At 41.6% G+C, this 19,467-nt stretch overlaps 1 protein-coding gene across 1 annotated transcript in view; it reads left to right on the top strand.

The window, feature by feature from the left end:
• LOC132882654 (MAM domain-containing glycosylphosphatidylinositol anchor protein 2-like) overlaps positions 1–19,467 on the top strand; it is a 555,131-nt gene that overhangs the window by 391,646 nt on the left and 144,018 nt on the right. Inside the window, exon 9 of the mRNA XM_060915736.1 lies at positions 2,586–2,855. Within this exon, the coding sequence (XP_060771719.1) occupies positions 2,586–2,855 (270 nt within the window). The remainder of the gene's footprint in view (positions 1–2,585; positions 2,856–19,467) is intronic.

Raw genomic sequence — 19,467 nt, 5'->3', positions numbered from 1 at the left:
TCTTAACCCTAACAGCATCTTAACTCGGAGAGAGAGAGAGAGAGAGAGAGAGAGAGAGAGTTCATTGTGCTGCTCTCTCTACCATTTAACGATTATATTTGTGATGTGATGCTTTTGGGAAACTCAGGCCAGAATAGTTTATAGTCTAGTCAGATTGAGGCTAATATTAGATTTGAGCTGGCGGCACAGTGGTGTAGTGGTTGGCGCTGTCGCCTCACAGCAAGAAGGTCCGGGTTCGAGCCCCGTGGCCGGTGAGGGCCTTTCTGTGCGGAGTTTGCATGTTCTCCCCGTGTCCGCGTGGGTTTCCTCCGGGTGCTCCGGTTTCCCCCACAGTCCAAAGACATGCAGGTTAGGTTAACTGGTGACTCTAAATTGAGCGTAGGTGTGAATGTGAGTGTGAATGGTTGTCTGTGTCTATGTGTCAGCCCTGTGATGACCTGGCGACTTGTCCAGGGTGTACCCCGCCTTTCGCCCGTAGTCAGCTGGGATAGGCTCCAGCTTGCCTGCTACCCTGTAGAACAGGATAAAGCAGCTACAGATAATGAGATGAGATGAGATGAGATTAGATTGGAGCTACAGTTTATGCTGTATTTAAGATTAAAAACTGACTTATTGTTGTCGTAAAACCTGAAATGAAGCTGTCTTGTTCAACATGGGGGAATTATGTGTCTTGCATTTCCTTGTTGGAACAAGTGTTGCCAGGCAAAACAAACCTCGCCTGGCAGCACTTATTTATTCCTGTATGTTGATAATGGTAATATTTCTCAATCATCAGCTGTCAGGTTATAGTCCTATGAAAATCCAGGACCTTGAGTTTGACATTTCAAAATCATTCAAGGTCAAAGGTCATGATGGCAACTGAAAGCCCATATGGGACTTCTTACTGTACGTATATGTTGATAATGGTAAAGATCTGGCTATCATGAACCATTTTAAAGTCATCGCCCTTTGAAAACCCGTGACCTTCAGTTTGAAATTTCAGAGTCACTCAAGGTCAAAGATCATGGTGCCAAATGAAAGGCCATATGGGAGTTCCTCATCTCATCTCATCTCATCTCATTATCTGTAGCCGCTTTATCCTTCTACAGGGTCGCAGGCAAGCTGGAGCCTATCCCAGCTGACTACGGGCGAAAGGCGGGGTACACCCTGGACAAGTCGCCAGGTCATCACAGGGCTGACACATAGACACAGACAACCATTCACACTCACATTCACACCTACGCTCAATTTAGAGTCACCAGTTAACCTAACCTGCATGTCTTTGGGGGAAACCGGAGCACCCGGAGGAAACCCACGCGGACACAGGGAGAACATGCAAACTCCACACAGAAAGGCCCTCGCCGGCCCCGGGGCTCGAACCCAGGACCTTCTTGCTGTGAGGCGACAGCGCTAACCACTACACCACCGTGCCGCCGGGAGTTCCTATATACTCATAATAATAATAAGCATCTGTCTGCCATCAACCGTTTTCAAATTACAGCCCTCTGAAAATCCGTGACCTTGAGTTTGACCTTTCAAGGTCACTCAAGGTCAAAGATCACGGTGCCAAATGAAAGCCCATATGGGCATTCCTATATGCTCATAATAGTAAACATCTGTCTATCAGCAACCATTTTTGAGTTATAATGGAAAATATGTTATTTTGACCGAGAGGTTGACCTTTCCTCCAGCTTGCCTGCGACCCTGTAGAACAGGATAAAGCGGCTACAGATAATGAGATGAGATGAGATGAGATGAGATGAGATGAGATGAGATGAGATGATCCGTCTTTTTTTCCATATGCACTCTCCACGAAATATCAAAATAAATAGAGAAACTCTACACCCTACGAGATGTCAGTGAAGCTTTCATTAAAGACAACGCACTCATTCTGTGGAGTCTTTCACAAGTTTGCGTCCTCCACAAAGTATATTTTTAATATACAGGATTGAACCTGAGGGGGCAAAATAAAAATGTCCCTTTGGATGCATTTGGTGCTGTGCTCATTAGTTTTACGCTGTTCACCCGCAGTGTTTAAGTGACTCTCTCTGTCTGGCCTTATGTTGATGTGAAGCAATTAATTTCAGACAATTTAAGGCTTGGTTGTTTGTTGCTACTTCCCCTCACTGTTTTTGCTGCATTATTTGCTCCACTATGACTTCTGTCCAAGCTTATCAGATTGGCAAATGGAAGGCAAGTTAATTATCCAAAGCTGTTTGACTTCATCTATGCCCGATATAATTCTGGTCCTGCTAATCAGACAAGAAAAAAAAATCACAAATTCAGACCTATGACACATTATATCCTTCCAAACAGTTTAAACAGATGATAGTTTATTTTTTGATTTGTGTTATTTCCATATCTGGTCATTTTTGATGAAATGTTTAAGACAACAGTGTTGAGAAAACATTGATCAGTCATACACTGTGTAAAGAGTGATTAAACAAGGAAATAGAATAATCGCCATGGAAATGTTAATATGTACTGCTAAGTCAATGACTTCAGTTCCTTTCCCTCAGTGTTGGGCATCATCATACCAGTTGTACTGCGTAGTATGCGCCACGTGTGCTGTCACATCCTGACCCTCTTCCTCTGGCTGTCCGCAGACCCGCCAGCTGTGGAGCCTGTGTCATTGGAGGTTCGACAGGGTCTGAGCCGGCCAGTACCGATGACCTGCCGTGTCCTGCGAGCTCATCCTTCACGGGTGTTGCGGTATGAGTGGCGTCTGGGCTCCCGTCTGCTGCATGCGGGCCACTTCGACACAAGCGATGAGACTGAGTACTCAGTGCGTAGCCTCAGCCGAGACGGCTACGGAGAATACACGTGTGACGTCATCAATGAGGCCGGAGCCGGCCGCTGCACCTTCCTGGTCACTGGTAAGAGCACTTTCCTATCTCTTTCATGGGTTATTCATGAACTAAAACTTTATCATGTGTTTGATGGTCTTTGTCAGTGCATGGGTGAATATCTCAGTGCGTACAGTACATGAGGAACATTTCTGATGACCCCAACCAAGCAGGAAATGCATCACCTGTTATGGCTTCCATGGATTTAGACAGTCTGCTTCACGTTTCTGAAGTGTGTCCCTAATTCAGCGAAAAAGTGAAAATAAAAATGTAACAAACAAACAAACAAAAAAAGGTGACAGAGACGAGAAAGTAGATTAGTAAGGAATAAAGAAGTTGCCAAAATCACAAACAGGAGGCTGTTGATGTGTGCAGTGATTTTAGTGGCACTCCAGTGAATAAGGGTGAAGTTACTGAAGATTTTCGGAGCATCTCTTTTCAGTCTTGTGCTTTTTAGACGGTCCCTGCGCACTCATCTCACAACCGGCTGCACAAAGAGATCAATGTTATTTGTCCAGCTCGGAGAACGATTTCTTCTGAATAAAATTACAACCCCTATTCCAAAAAAATTGGGACAAAGTACAAATTGTAAATAAAAACGGGATGCAATAATTTACAAATCTCAAAAACTGATATTGTATTCACAATAGAACATAGACAACATATCAAATGTCGAAAGTGAGACATTTTGAAATTTCATGCCAAATATTGGCTCATTTGAAATTTCATGACAGCAACACATCTCAAAAAAGTTGGGACAGGGGCAATAAGAGGCTGGAAAAGTTACAGGTACAAAAAAGGAACAGCTGGAGGACCAAATTGCAACTCATTAGGTCAATTGGCAATAGGTCATTAACATGACTGGGTATAAAAAGAGCATCTTGGAGTGGCAGCGGCTCTCAGAAGTAAAGATGGGAAGAGGATCGCCAATCCCCCTAATTCTGCGCCGACAAATAGTGGAGCAATATCAGAAAGGAGTTCGACAGTGTAAAATTGCAAAGAGTTTGAACATATCATCATCTACAGTGCATAATATCATCAAAAGATTCAGAGAATCTGGAAGAATCTCTGTGCGTAAGGGTCAAGGCCGGAAAACCATACTGGGTGCCCGTGATCTTCGGGCCCTTAGACGGCACTGCATCACATACAGGCATGCTTCTGTATTGGAAATCACAAAATGGGCTCAGGAATATTTCCAGAGAACATTATCTGTGAACACAATTCACCGTGCCATCCGCCGTTGCCAGCTAAAACTCTATAGTTCAGAGAAGAAGCCGTATCTAAACATGATCCAGAAGCGCAGATGTCTTCTCTGGGCCAAGGCTCATTTAAAATGGACTGTGGCAAAGTGGAAAACTGTTCTGTGGTCAGACGAATCAAAATTTGAAGTTCTTTATGGAAATCAGGGACGCCGTGTCATTCGGACTAAAGAGGAGAAGGACGACCCAAGTTGTTATCAGCGCTCAGTTCAGAAGCCTGCATCTCTGATGGTATGGGGTTGCATTAGTGCGTGTGGCATGGGCAGCTTACACATCTGGAAAGACACCATCAATGCTGAAAGGTATATCCAGGTTCTAGAGCAACATATGCTCCCATCCAGACGACGTCTCTTTCAGGGAAGACCTTGCATTTTCCAACATGACAATGCCAAACCACATACTGCATCAATTACAGCATCATGGCTGCGTAGAAGAAGGGTCCGGGTACTGAACTGGCCAGCCTGCAGTCCAGATCTTTCACCCATAGAAAACATTTAGCGCATCATAAAACGGAAGATACGACAAAAAAGACCTAAGACAGTTGAGCAACTAGAATCCTACATTAGACAAGAATGGGTTAACATTCCTATCCCTAAACTTGAGCAACTTGTCTCCTCAGTCCCCAGACGTTTACAGACTGTTGTAAAGAGAAAAGGGGATGTCTCACAGTGGTAAACATGGCCTTGTCCCCAACTTTTTTGAGATGTGTTGTTGTCATGAAATTTAAAATCGCCTAATTTTTCTCTTTAAATGATACATTTTCTCAGTTTAAACATTTGATATGTCATCTATGTTCTATTCTGAATAAAATACGGAATTTTGAAACTTCCACATCATTGCATTCCGTTTTTATTTACAATTTGTACTTTGTCCCAACTTTTTTGGAATCGGGGTTGTACATTGTAGTTCGTTGTCTACTTTGGTACAGTAGGAAAGAGATGTCTATTGTGTTCTAAGAATGTTTTGCTTAAGAGTTATTGATTCAGGAAGTTTGAATCTGTGAATACATTTCCAACTTTACTGCAGTTCAACCCAAGCATGATGTAGAACTTGATTAAATCATGTAAATGAGCCATATTACCTAGTTTATTCACCATATTATCCAGTTTATTCCCCAGTTTATTCTCCATATTACCGTTTTTCTCCGTATTACCCAGTTTATTCTCCGTATTACCTCGTTTATTTCCCCGTATTACCCAGTTTATTGCCCAGTTTATTCCCCATATTACCTAGTTTATTCTCCACACACCTGATTCAAACCACAGATTCAAACATGAGTTTAAAGTTATTGCATTATACCAAATTATCACATTATAACGTGAAACATTTCACGTCATAACATTAAAATATATTGTTATAATGTGAAAAATATATTGTTATAAAAATAAAAATTTCACAGTGATGCTTTTTATGTGATACTGATTTTTTTTTTTTTTTTATTTCTGGTGTGGCAGCAGTGCACTTCCATAGATTACTGCTCTATTGTTTTATCTTTTCTTTTTTCTTTTTTACTACTATGTTTTTTATTCTTAGAAACATTTAATTTCTTTATTCTTGAAGGCAACTTTCCTTTTTTGTAAGAATTTTTGTGTCAGGAAAGGCATTGAGAATGACAGCACTAGGCAAACTACAAACATGGCTACTCAGGACTACAACGCCCAAAGAGCACAGCACCCCCCCCCCCCCCCCCCCCCCCCCCCCCCCGTCACCAGCTTATTGAACTCAGCTGTCATTCATTCACAACTCATCAGCCACACTACTTAAGCCTCACTCACATTCCACCTCATTGCGAAGTATCGTTCTGTGTTTTCCAGTCCATACCAAGCCTTTATCTTTATCTCTGCCTGACTCTAGTTATTCTGACCGTCGCTATTTCTCTCTGTTTACGTTACTTGTCTCGTCTGTATTGCTCTGTTTGCCGATTGACCGACCATTGCCTGCCTTTTGACCATGTTTCTCATTTTGCGATTTGGCTTCGTTACAAGTTTGCTCCCCACTCTCCCCTGCACATACATCCATAAGTGCTTGCACTCTGACATTTTGCACAGTACTGTGATACATATATATATACAGTGGTGCTTGAAAGTTTGTGAACTCTTTAGAATTTTCTATATTTCTGCATAAATATGACCTGAAGCATCATCAGATTTTCACACAAGTCCTCAAAGTAGATAAAAAGAACCCGGTGAAACAAATGAGACAAAAATATTATACTTGCTCATTTATTTATTGAGGAAAATTATCCAATATTACATATCTGTGAGTTGCAAAAGTATGTGAACCTCTAGGATTAGCAGTTAATTTGAAGGTGAAATTAGAGTCAGGTGTTTTCAATCAATGGGATGACAATCAGGTGTGAGTGGGCACCCTGTTTTATTTAAAGAACAGGGATCTATCAAAGTCTGATCTTCACAACACATGTTTGTGGAAGTGTATCATGGCACGAACAAAGGAGATTTCTGAGGACCTCAGAAAAAGCGTTGTTGATGCTTATCAGGCTGGAAATGGTTACAAAACCATCTCTAAAGAGTTTGGACTCCACCAATCCACAGTCAGACAGATTGTGTGCAAACGGAGGAAATTCAAGACCATTGTTACCCTCCCCAGGAGTGGTGGATCAATAAAGATCACTCCAAGAGCAAGGTGTGTAATAGTCGGCGAGGTCACAAAAGACCCTAGGGTAACTTCTAAGCAACTGAAGGCCTCTCTCACATTGGCTAATGTTAATGTTCATGAGTCCACCATCAGGAGAACACTGAACAACAATGGTGTGCATGGCAGGGGTGCAAGGAGAAAGCCACTGCTCTCCAAAAAGAACATTGCTGCTCGTCTGCAGTTTGCTAAAGATCACATGGACAAGCCAGAAGGCTATTGGAAAAATGTTTTGTGGATGGATGAGACCAAAATAGAACCTTTTGGTTTAAATGAGAAGCATTATGTTTGGAGAAAGGAAAACACTGCATTCCAGCATAAGAACCTTATCCCATCTGTGAAACATGGTGGTGGTAGTGTCATGGTTTGGGCCTGTTTTGCTGCATCTGGGCCAGGACGGCTTGCCATCATTGATGGAACAATGAATTCTGAATTATACCAGCGAGTTCTAAAGGAAAATGTCAGGACATCTGTTCATGAACTGAATCTCAAGAGAAGGTGGGTCATGCAGCAAGACAATGACCCTAAGCACACAAGTCGTTCTACCAAAGAATGGTTAAAGAAGAATAAAGTTAATGTTTTGGAATGGCCAAGTCAAAGTCCTGACCTTAATCCAATGGAAATGTTGTGGAAGGACCTGAAGCGAGCAGTTCATGTGAGGAAACCCACCAACATCCCAGAGTTGAAGCTGTTCTGTACGGAGGAATGGACTAAAATTCCTCCAAGCCGGTGTGCAGGACTGATCAACAGTTACCGCAAACGTTTAGTTGCAGTTATTGCTGCACAAGGGGGTCACACATACTGTACTTTTGCCACTCACAGATATGTAATATTGGATCATTTTCCTCAATAAATAAATGACCAAGTAGAATATTTTTGTCTCATTTGTTTAACTGGGTTCACTTTATCTACTTTTAGGACTTGTGTGAAAATCTGATGATGTTTTAGGTCATATTTATGCAGAAATATAGAAAATTCTAAAGGGGTCACAAACTTTCAAGCACCACTGTATATAATATATATATATATATATATATATATATATATATATATATATATATATATATATAAACTTTTTAAAAATTGGTTGGGTGTAAGCCACTTCACTTTTTACTTCTCAGCAGAAATGCACTCTCTTTAAATGGTGTATATAGCGCCGCACAACAGGGGTTGTGACATTTTGAAATCTGCTGTGCAGGGTTTATTTTTTTTCCTCACCAATTATGGTTCAAAAGTGTTCTAACTTTAATTCCTGTCAAGACACATGGCCTTAAAGTTCTGTCTCATTTTGTACAGCCTTGCTTTTGGATGTACACTGTTAATGTCATCCCACTTTGTTATAAATCAGCAACTTTTCGGGTGCTCCACAAGCTGACTTAATACAACCTTTTTTTTTTTTTTTCAACTGTCCAACCACATTTGAGTCTTGTTTCAATAGTTATTCGAAGTTTTGCAGATACGGTACATACTGAAATCCTTCAGAAATATTTGTCTATTCAGTTGCACAGTTCTCTCAAATAATATGATCAGCTGTTCCAGATCACTATAGTTTATTTGGGTCAGTAAACTGTCATTCTCTATGTGATTACGGCTGGCAGTGTGGAATTCAATATTTAACTCATAAAGTCGCGTATTGCCTGATAATCAGTTAGTTTAACAAGAGAACTAATTGGCTAAACTATCATCATAGAATTATGGGAATGGATGCTTGTTCCAGGTATCTTTCTGTGCTGTTGGCCTGCTGTTAGTGTATTATTGCTGTTAGAGTGATTGTGAATTATAGTTTAACGTACTGAGCAACCTGAAGTAAGTTTCAAATGTAAAGGCCAACATTTGAATGATTTGTTTCTGACATTCAGTTACAATACTTCGTGCAAAATAAATATTTCCTTGATACCAAGGCAGTGAAGGTGCAGTTTTCCCAGAAATTATTATTATTATTATTATTATGATTATTATTATTATTATTATTATTATTGACAGAGTGGCTGTTACAAAATATTTCAAGAAACTGAATTCTCCACTTTTGAGGGCAAAAAGCATTTACCTTCACCCTTTTAAAACAAACCATGGACTCTTCAGAAAGATAAATGTCATGAATAGATTAACCAATAAGGCAAAAAAAAGTTCCACTTTACATTAAGAAAACCATTATAAAGGGTTCATGAATGGTTTATAATCAGTTTATTAAAGTTATAAGGCTTTTTGATTTCAGAAAATCGGTGAAATTTAGTTCCCTCTGAAATTTGGTCATTGTGATATATGTTTATTTCTGTAATATCTCACAAAAAAAATTCTGTGGCTGGGAAGTTATTTAATTTGAGGGGATTAAAGCAAATAATGTGCATGAAATCGCTCGCTTCGTGCAGTCAAGCAGACAGAGGAAGTCCGTGTGCGCATGCGCAGGTTTACCTTCTTCTTCTTTTGGGTTTTACAGCAGCTGGCATCCACAGTGTTGCATTACTGCCATCTACAGGTTTACCTTTGAGCGTGCACTAACAGTTCCATCATTCTGTCGCTAAACGAACAGCTGATCACACCGAGGTGCTCGCTGAGCGCCCATATTTATTAGTTTGGTCCTGCGTTTCCTTTCCTTCATATATAACATCATGTCTTTTCTTCTCACTTTCCATTACTGTTGTCGGTCTTTCACGTTTCATTCGCACACTCACGTCCTCCATTTTTCTCTCCTGTTTCAAGTTTGTGTCCCACAATGCCTTGCGTGAACGGGGATAGCCCATCAAGTGACGCATGACGCAGCATCTTGAATTGGGTCATGGTGAAGTAGGAAAAAACAGTGGAGAATTTAGGGCCACATGGCCGTAAATTCATTAATTGTTCTATTTTTTTAAAAACCTAATAAAATTGGAAGTCAGTGATTTTCGAATTCCGTAGCTTTCGATCCACTTAACAAAAATAATTGGGTGTTGGGGAAAATTATTTTTATGACCTACACTTGAAAAATCTGAAAGACAGTCTACCTTTAATTAGGGTGTGAACAGTTTATAAATTTATTATTATTATTATTATTATTATTATTATTATTATTATTATGATAGATAGATATAGGATTTAACCAGCTTCAACATACTGTATCTTAATCGTCAAAAGGTTACATTTGGCATATCAAATTACGGCATGTCAAAATAACATGATCAAATTACAAGATTTATACATTATGGCTTTGCAAATATTGTTTACCTTGACATTTTCGTCATGCTATCAGCAGCCGTCCTCATTATTATCATAGGTGTTGATGATGTATGCTATCGGGTGCATCACAACCACCTTCTCACTTCTTTGTTCTTTGTTTTAAACTTTTCTTTTTGGAGATATTACATTTTATAAATATTTAAAGTGAGTAAACATTTCCTCCCTGGCAGTTGCATGGTTTCTTGGACTCGGATCTACAACCCCAATTCCAAAAAAGTTGGGACAAAGTACAAATTGTAAATAAAAACGGAATGCAATGATGTGGAAGTTTCAAAATTCCATATTTTATTCAGAATAGAACATAGATGACATATCAAATGTTTAAACTGAGAAAATGTATCGTTTAAAGAGAAAAATTAGGTGATTTTAAATTTCATGACAACAACACATCTCAAAAAAGTTGGGACAAGGCCATGTTTCCCACTGTGAGACTTCCCCTTTTCTCTTTACAACAGTCTGTAAACGTCTGGGGACTGAGGAGACAAGTTGCTCAAGTTTAGGGATAGGAATGTTAACCCATTCTTGTCTAATGTAGGATTCTAGTTGCTCAACTGTCTTAGGTCTTTTTTTGTCGTATCTTCCGTTTTATGATGCAGCAAATGTTTTCTATGGGTGAAAGATCTGGACTGCAGGCTGGCCAGTTCAGTACCCGGACCCTTCTTCTACGCAGCCATGATGCTGTAATTGATGCAGTATGTGGTTTGGCATTGTCATGTTGGCAAATGCAAGGTCTTCCCTGAAAGAGACGTCGTCTGGATGGGAGCATATGTTGCTCTAGAACCTGGATATACCTTTCAGCATTGATGGTGTCTTTCCAGATGTGTAAGCTGCCCATGCCACATGCACTAATGCAACCCCATACCATCAGAGATGCAGGCTTCTGAACTGAGCGCTGATAACAACTTGGGTCGTCCTTCTCCTCTTTAGTCCGAATGACACGGCGTCCCTGATTTCCATAAAGAACTTCAAATTTTGATTCGTCTGACCACAGAACAGTTTTCCACTTTGCCACAGTCCATTTTAAATGAGCCTTGGCCCAGAGAAGACGTCTGCGCTTCTGGATCATGTTTAGATACGGCTTCTTCTTTGAACTATAGAGTTTTAGCTGGCAACGGCGGATGGCACGGTGAATTGTGTTCACAGATAATGTTCTCTGGAAATATTCCTGAGCCCATTTTGTGATTTCCAATACAGAAGCATGCCTGTATGTGATGCAGTGCCGTCTAAGGGCCCGAAGATCACAGGCACCCAGTATGGTTTTCCGGCCTTGACCCTTACGCACAGAGATTCTTCCAGATTCTCTGAATCTTTTGATGATAGATGATGATATGTTCAAACTCTTTGCAATGTTACACTGTCGAACTCCTTTCTGATATTGCTCCACTATTTGACGCGGTACGCGGTGGTCCGGACTACCGTTGTGGTCCGGACCACGCCGTTTTCAGGTGTGGTCCGGACCACCAAGTTCAGAAGACAAATAAATTTTAAATTTTCAGCTACTTCTTCCCCTAATTTAGAATAAATTCTTTCCTTTGCCCTTTCTTCTGTTGCTTTGTAGTCTCTAGCACATTTTTTCTTATTCCTTAGAAGCTGTTCATAACCACCCTGAGACATAATGACGAAAGTTGGTAAAATAATTTTTCACTTCCCTCGTGGCAGCTCCCGCTTTTTTACATGCGTTAGAACTGGTATCTTTTATTGCGCGTGTGTTTTACGCATGCATTTCTCTTCCGGTTTGAGAAAAAATAACAAATGATGTACGACTTTGTAAAAAAACTCGTATTAAATGACAAACACAGTATGATTTTGGTAAGTTTTTATTTATATCGTAATATAATACAGCATACGGTGAACCGGACCACAATCCAGGAAAAATAATTAATTAATGCCCTCGTTTTGTATGGAAAATACGGTGATCCGGACCACCGCGTACCGCGTCATTTGTCGGCGCAGAATTAGGGGGATTGGTGATCCTCTTCCCATCTTTACTTCTGAGAGCTGCTGCCACTCCAAGATGCTCTTTTTATACCCAGTCATGTTAATGACCTATTGCCAATTGACCTAATGAGTTGCAATTTGGTCCTCCAGCTGTTCCTTTTTTGTACCTTTAACTTTTCCAGCCTCTTATTGCCCCTGTCCCAACTTTTTTGAGATGTGTTGCTGTCATGAAATTCCAAATGAGCCAATATTTGGCATGAAATTTCAAAATGTCTCACTTTCGACATTTGATATGTTGTCTATGTTCTATTGTGAATACAATATCAGTTTTTGAGATTTGTAAATTATTGCATTCTGTTTTTATTTACAATTTGTACTTTGTCCCAACTTTTTTGGAATCGGGGTTGTATTCAAACAGCGAGGGACACAGCACTGCGGCATGTTGAGAAGATGAGGATGAGACTTGGTCCCAGAAATACAGTCGTATTAAAGAAAGTTTAAAATGAAGAACAAAGAGGTGAGAGACTGGGACAAAAAGTGGTGATCAGTGATTGGTTATAGGACGGGACCATGGTTGTCAGTGACTGGTTGCAAGGGCAAAACTAGCATTGTAGTGCAAATCGAGTGAACCTGCTTGTGAAACTCGTCTAAAAGCAGCTGTGATGTGAGCTGGGCTACATTGTTAATTCATGTAACATTGGCTAATCTTTTCACTGCTTACATTATGAGGGGTGTGACTTATTTATCTGGGCAGTACGTGATGCATTTTCAGCTAGTTATTGTGTGCAAAAAGCACTCAACAGTTACAGTTTATGTTTATATATATATATATATATATATATATATATATATATATATATATATATATATATATATACCATTGAAACTGATAGATATTGGTGAGAATACAGCTGGATTAATGTAGGTCAGTTGAATAGCTGGCAGACTTTTCTTTGGGTATAAATATAATTGAAAGTCATGTGGCAGGGGGTTAATTAGCAACAAGCTCTACTATGATATATGGATCACTGTTCATGCAAAATTAAAAACTTTACCTAATGGAACAGGTACAGGAGCTAAAGCATGAGTATAACTGGAGTGTTGCAGTGCACTATTAATCAGCGCTTGATAATCCCACGGCATTAATGAAGCAATTTTGTCCCAGTTGTGTGTGAACTGCTGAGTCACGGTTAGAGTCAAATCCATCAGAATGGGAAGAGATATTGGTCTAGTCTAGCCGGTATCTGTCTGTGGCATTACTAAGCAGCAATTTCAAACCACTGTAATACTTTATATACATGCAAGCTTGAGATTCCATTCAGGCTATGTGGAACTCACTTTGATGAAAAGATCTCTGCAGGATTAGCTTGATGCGGTAAATGCATTGCTTAAAAGGAAGCAAAATATTATCTATCTGAGGATGCCTTTCAGGGGCGGCATGGTGGTGTAGTGGTTAGCGCTGTCGCCTCACAGCAAGAAGGTCCGGGTTCGAGCCCCGTGGCTGGCGAGGGCCTTTCTGTGTGGAGTTTGCATGTTCTCCCCGTGTCCGCGTGGGTTTCCTCCGGGTGCTCCGGTTTCCCCCACAGTCCAAAGACATGCAGGTTAGGTTAACTGGCGACTCTAAATTGACCGTCGGTGTGAATGTGAGTGTGAATGGTTGTCTGTGTCTATGTGTCAGCCCTGTGATGACCTGGCGACTTGTCCAGGGTGTACCCCGCCTTTCACCCGTAGTCAGCTGGGATAGGCTCCAGCTTGCCTGCGACCCTGTAGAACAGGATAAAGCGGCTAGAGATAATGAGATGAGATGAGAGGATGCCTTTCACAAATGCCTGGAAGGTGGAGGGATGCTGACCAGACCATGTTATTACTAAATATTTGTAGGGCCCAGCCTGCTCAAGACTGCTGTCTGTCCTGGTTCCCCGTTGGTGGAATGACCTTCCCATTGAGATCAGAACTGCTGACTCCCTGGCCACCTTCAAGCACAGACTGAAGAGGCTGCACCTCTCCTCTTCTTCCCTGCCTACTGTGTAACTGCATTTCAGTCTAGACCAACCAAGGCTGTGTACGGTGTAGCCTGGGGTTAGCTGTTTTGAGTTCTCTGTTTAGTTATACTTTGTATGGTTGGTTTGTTTGAGTATTGGGATTTCAACAGCATATTACACTAGGTGTTGCTGTCACTTGTTCACTTGGCACTAGAACTTTCTTATCTAGAAGTTCAGCACTTTGTGTACCTGACTTTTGCACCCGTTGTATGTCAATCTGGATAGAGCGTCTGCTAAATGCTATGTAATGTAATGTAATTTGAACTTGTCCACTAAGGACAATGGGTAGTGCATATGAAAACTTGATGGCAATCTGATTGAGGCCATGATAATTAATGCAAGGACACAGACCTCCTCCGGGCGGCACGGTGGTGTAGTGGTTAGCGCTGGGTTCGAGCCCCCGGGTCCTGGGTTCGAGCCCCGGGGCCAGCGAGGGCCTTTCTGTGTGGAGTTTGCATGTTCTCCCCATGTCCGCGTGGGTTTCCTCCGGGTGCTCCAGTTTCCCTCACAGTCCAAAGACATGCAGGTTAGGTTAACTGGCGACTCTAAATTGACCATAGGTGTGAGTGTGAATGGTTGTCTGTGTCTATGTGCCAGCCCTGTGATGACCTGGCGACTTGTCCAGGGTGTACCCCGCCTTTCGCCCATAGTCAGCTGGGATAGGCTCCAGCTTGCCTGCGACCCTGTAGAAGGATAAAGCAGCTAGAGATAATGAGATGAGATGAGACAGACCTCCTCCTTTTTTCTACATGATGAAGAACCTTATGGAGGCAGAGAATGTAGATGGTCTGATACTGTATACCCTTGGTCAAGAGCTTGCGGAATCTACTCTTCTCTACTAAGGTTTTAAGGCTGCTGGGACAATGCGTAGTGCATATGAAAACTTGATGGCAATCTGATTGAGGCCATGATAATTAATACAGGGACACAGAACTCCTTTTTTTCTACATGATGAAGAACCTTATGGAGGCAGAGGATGTAGATGGTCTGATATAACCTTGGTCAAGAGCTTGTGGAATCTACTCTTCAATCACTTTCCTTTCAGTTATGGTTAAAGAGTTGTGTAAGAGAGAAGTTAGATCTCGATCTTTGACCTTACTGAAAACTTCCTGAAATGAATGACAGGTAACAATTAGTATGGACCAGTTTACTTTGGGAATTTTCTTGAAGGTTCATCCTGTGGTCACTATGGCCCAAGACAGGCAGGTTTCATGGCATTGAGGTGGCCACATGATGATTCTTTGGTGGTCATGAGACTATGATGAGTGCCGAACATTTGCGGAGGAAGCATGTCTTACAACTGCAGCAGGTCATGCAAAGCAGGGCACATGGCTGAGGTGGGATGATGCTGAATCTAGAACTGTGTCATGGACAGAACTTTGGTCAATGGATCAACCTGTGGTAGCATTTCTTCTGCACTCCGTATATGATCTCCTTCCATCACCAGTAAACTTTAAAGTGCATATCCTGGACCAAATTAGTTTATTTATTTATTTTTTAATATGAAAGAATGTCCATTTACACACTCATCCAGAAGGGTAATTTTGCACAAGGCCATCTGTCTCATCTCATCTCATTATCTCTAGCCGCTTTATCCTGTTCTACAGGGTCACAGGCAAGCTGGAGCCTATCCCAGCTGACTACGGGCGAAAGGCGGGGTACACCCTGGACAAGTCGCCAGGTCATCACAGGGCTGACACATAGACACAGACAACCATTCACACTCACATTCACACCTATGGTCAATTTAGAGTCACCAGTTAACCTAACCTGCATGTCTTTGGACTGTGGGGGAAACCGGAGCACCCGGAGGAAACCCACGCGGACACGGGGAGAACATGCAAACTCCACACAGAAAGGCCCTCGCCGGCCACGGGGCTCGAACCTGGACCTTCTTGCTGTGAGGCGACAGCGCTAACCACTACACCACCGTGCCACCCCGCCATCTGCCTACAGCAAAAATAAAATAAAATAACAAAATGCGTCTGGAAAAATCCCAAGGGAGTCTGGAGCCAGATTCATGATGTCACCTGCGGAAGTGCCAGCAGGCTGCGAGAGCTTGCACGGTTTCAGTGCACAGCCTGTGTAGACCAAGTTTAGCAGCTAGTGAGTTTGTATTGAAATATGGAATTGTCACCTGAGCACAATGTGGGAAACGATGAGTACTAATCCCATCAAGATTGGTGTTGCTACACCCTCCTACAATACATCTGTTAACCATTTTAATAATTATGTGATAATGTTGAAGAAATTTGCAGAAAACCACCAGGTCGTTTTCTCATAAACAAACCAATGTTGATGTAGGATTCAGAGGGAGGCGTCCCGCACGTGACGTCACGAAAATCAATGTTTCCCAGGAAATCCAAATGCCAAGTTTTTTCAGAGGCGGACCAATTCGCCTCAAATGGCTTGATTTCAACTGATTTTTTCTGGTATTGCACAAGGTAAAAAAATTGCACAAAATGGAAAATGTGACAGATATTTGACCAAAGTTTAATATAAAATAGGAGAATTGCATTGATCTTGCTCCCGAATTTACCCGTGATATGCACTTTAAGTTATGGGGTTATTCTGAGTCCGACCTATGTCCGTGTTGTGGTGTTGAAAGAGACATACTTGTTGGCCATATGTCGTCTGCATGTAAACAACTCCTACATCTTTATATGTGATGCCATGACCAGGTGATATTGTGAGGAAGCAATCCAAGTGTGTCAACAAGAGGCCAGGAGAAATGGCACATCAGCAAATATTTTTCTGCAGAGAGGGTGAGAGGCCAACCCGCAGTAGGAAGCTGACAAACCAATCAAGAGTGCTTAAAGGTGCTCAGGACTGGCAGGTCTCAGTAGATCTTGGTGAGAACCTGGGTTTTCCGGTAGACATTGCCATCACTAATGAACGTCTAGATGTGATTATGTGGTCAGACTCATCAAGTTGTGTACACCTGATTGAGTTGACCATTCCTTGGGAAGACAATATGGAAGAGGCCTTTGAATGAAAGAAGACATGGTATGAAGAGTTGTGTATGGCATGTGAAGATAATGACAGGTTCTGCTGTGTTCGGCTGGTTGAAGTTGGCTGCCATGGTTCCCTGGGGTGTACATCTTTACTGTCCCAACTTGGTTTGGATTCTCTTGCCATAAAAGCTGCCACTAAGGGACTTCGAAGAGCAGCAGAAAAGTTTCCAAGCTGGATATGGTCAAAGGTATGAAGAAAGAAGTCAAGCTGATGGCCTTATTAATAAGACACCCCTGATGGCATTATGCTGCTGGTGGTGCCAGGGGTGGTAGCACCGCCTTAGCCACCAAAACTGTGTACTCACCCCTGGTTGGCGGCTGATGAGGGGGGTGTCGAGAAGCTGCAGGTTGTATGTATCTTCCTGTTATTGTACAGGGGCTGTTTTCTGATATATGTTTTCCTGAAAAGGGGTCCGGGCAGCACGGTGGTGTAGTGGTTAACACTGTCGCCTCACAGCAAGAAGGTTCTGGGTTTGAGCCCAGTGGCCAACAGGAGCCTTTCTGTGTGGAGTTTGCATGTTCTTCCCGTGTCTGCGTGGGTTTCTTCTGGGTGCTCTGGTTTCCTCCACAGTCCAAAGACTGTGGTTAGGCTAATTGGTGGCTCTAAATTAGGTTAGGTTAATATGGGACGGCCTTGGGCTGAGGTGCCCTTGAGCGAGGCACCTAATTCCCGACTGCTCCCCTGGCGCTGTTAGCATGGCTGCCCACTGCTCTGGGTATGTGTGTGTGCTCATTGCTCACGTGTGTGTGTGTGCATTTGTGTGTTCACTGCTTCAGATGGGTTAAATGCAGAGAGGAATTTCACAAGTGTGTGATGAATAAAGTTGTTCTTTCTTTCTTTCTTTCTTTCTTTCTTTCTTTCTTTCTTTCTTTCTTTCTTTCTTTCTTTCTAAATTGACCGTAGGTGTGAATGTGAGTGTGAATGGTTGTTTGTCTCTCTGTCTCAGCCCTGCAATGACCTGGTGACTTGTCCAGGGTGTACCCCGCCTCTTGCCCATAGTCAGCTGGGATACGCTCCAGCTTGCCCGTGACCCTGCACAGGATAAGCGGTTATGGATAATGGATGGATGGACAAAAGGGATCCTTTCCATGTTCTTAGACACTTGTTCATATTGTCAATCAGCTAAATATTATCATATTCATGGTCATAGTCATAATTAGCCAAATAATATTTATCTAAAACTAAATATTAGCTTGGAAATAGACTTCTTCACAAATTCTGTGTGACTTCTCCTTTTGTAAACATCAGCAAACAGCTCCCATATGATAATAGACTGCAGGCACTGAATAGGGTGCTGTGTCAGAGGTCAAAAGAAGAGAAAGGTAAAACAATGACTGTAGAAACAGTCATTTTCTATAGTTTCCTTAGAGTTATTGAGATAAACAGACACGGGTGATTCTGTGTAGAGATCCATTCCATGGTGTCAGACACTTAGAATAACATAATAAGCATGTGATTGCAAAATAAGCAGTTCACTTTGACAAAAATGCTTGCCCCCATACCTTTACATTGTATAGCCATTTTGCGGTTGCCGGTTGTCAGGTTCTAACTCAATACTTTCCATCATTTTTGTCCCTCATAAATATTTGGACCCAAAGAGATGGGAAAATAAGACCCAGAGCTTTCCTTTAAGTACAGGGGAGATGGGACATTGTGGATGTGGTGAAATGCTTCTTGACAGAAGAGACCTTTCTTGAGGTCATCTTTGAATGATCCCAAATATTCATGACATGACAGGTCAGTTTGGTGCTGCTGATTTGTATGGGTTCTGATGCAGGAGTGGACTATTTGTCCCCAGTATAAGATGCATGACTGAGGATGAGAGATTGCTGTCCCTACAAATAAGTTCCATTAGTATTCCTTTTGGTGAAAGGTGGCAGAGATCATCTCCTGTGGAAAAATAAAAATACAAATTGCGTAATGACAAAATATGCAGAAAGACCAGCATAAATATTGGTACACTTCCAGTGCAAGATGGAGTAATTTATTACTATTGAACAGCATAATGAAGCAGACAGAATTAGCTGCATTCATACTGGCAATTTATCAAATTTATTTTAAGCTTGGAACTGTTTAAAAGACTTGGTTTACATAATGAATCAAGTAGATATGTATTTACAATGAAACAAAGGACAGCAAAGGCACTCGTGGCCATTCTCATAAATCAAAGCGGGCTATATTTTGCAGTGTAAGAACTTGACTTTCGAGCAGCTGAATGTTTTATCATGTAGCTTCAAATGCTCACAATGCTAACATGATTGAACCCATGTAATGATGGACTATTCTAATGCTGATTCTGGACCTTCAGGAAATCCTATGAGCCAAGATCTATGGCGAAATTTTGTGTACATGGGTGGGAATGAAGGAGGGCTCAAAGAGTTACAAAATGATCCACATGTTCCTAAGCCCATCTACTTAAATTTTGACTCATTTTGAAAATATTCATTTTTTGGAATACCCTGGGCAGTTTGCCAGTCTGTCTCGGGGCTAACACAGAGAAACAGACAGCCATTCATTACATTA

This window comes from Neoarius graeffei, chromosome 3 (genome assembly GCF_027579695.1).
Source record: "Neoarius graeffei isolate fNeoGra1 chromosome 3, fNeoGra1.pri, whole genome shotgun sequence".
NCBI classification, from domain to species: domain Eukaryota; kingdom Metazoa; phylum Chordata; class Actinopteri; order Siluriformes; family Ariidae; genus Neoarius; species Neoarius graeffei.
Note: the sequence above shows the minus strand (reverse complement) of the source record. Positions and strands in the feature narration are given on the sequence as shown.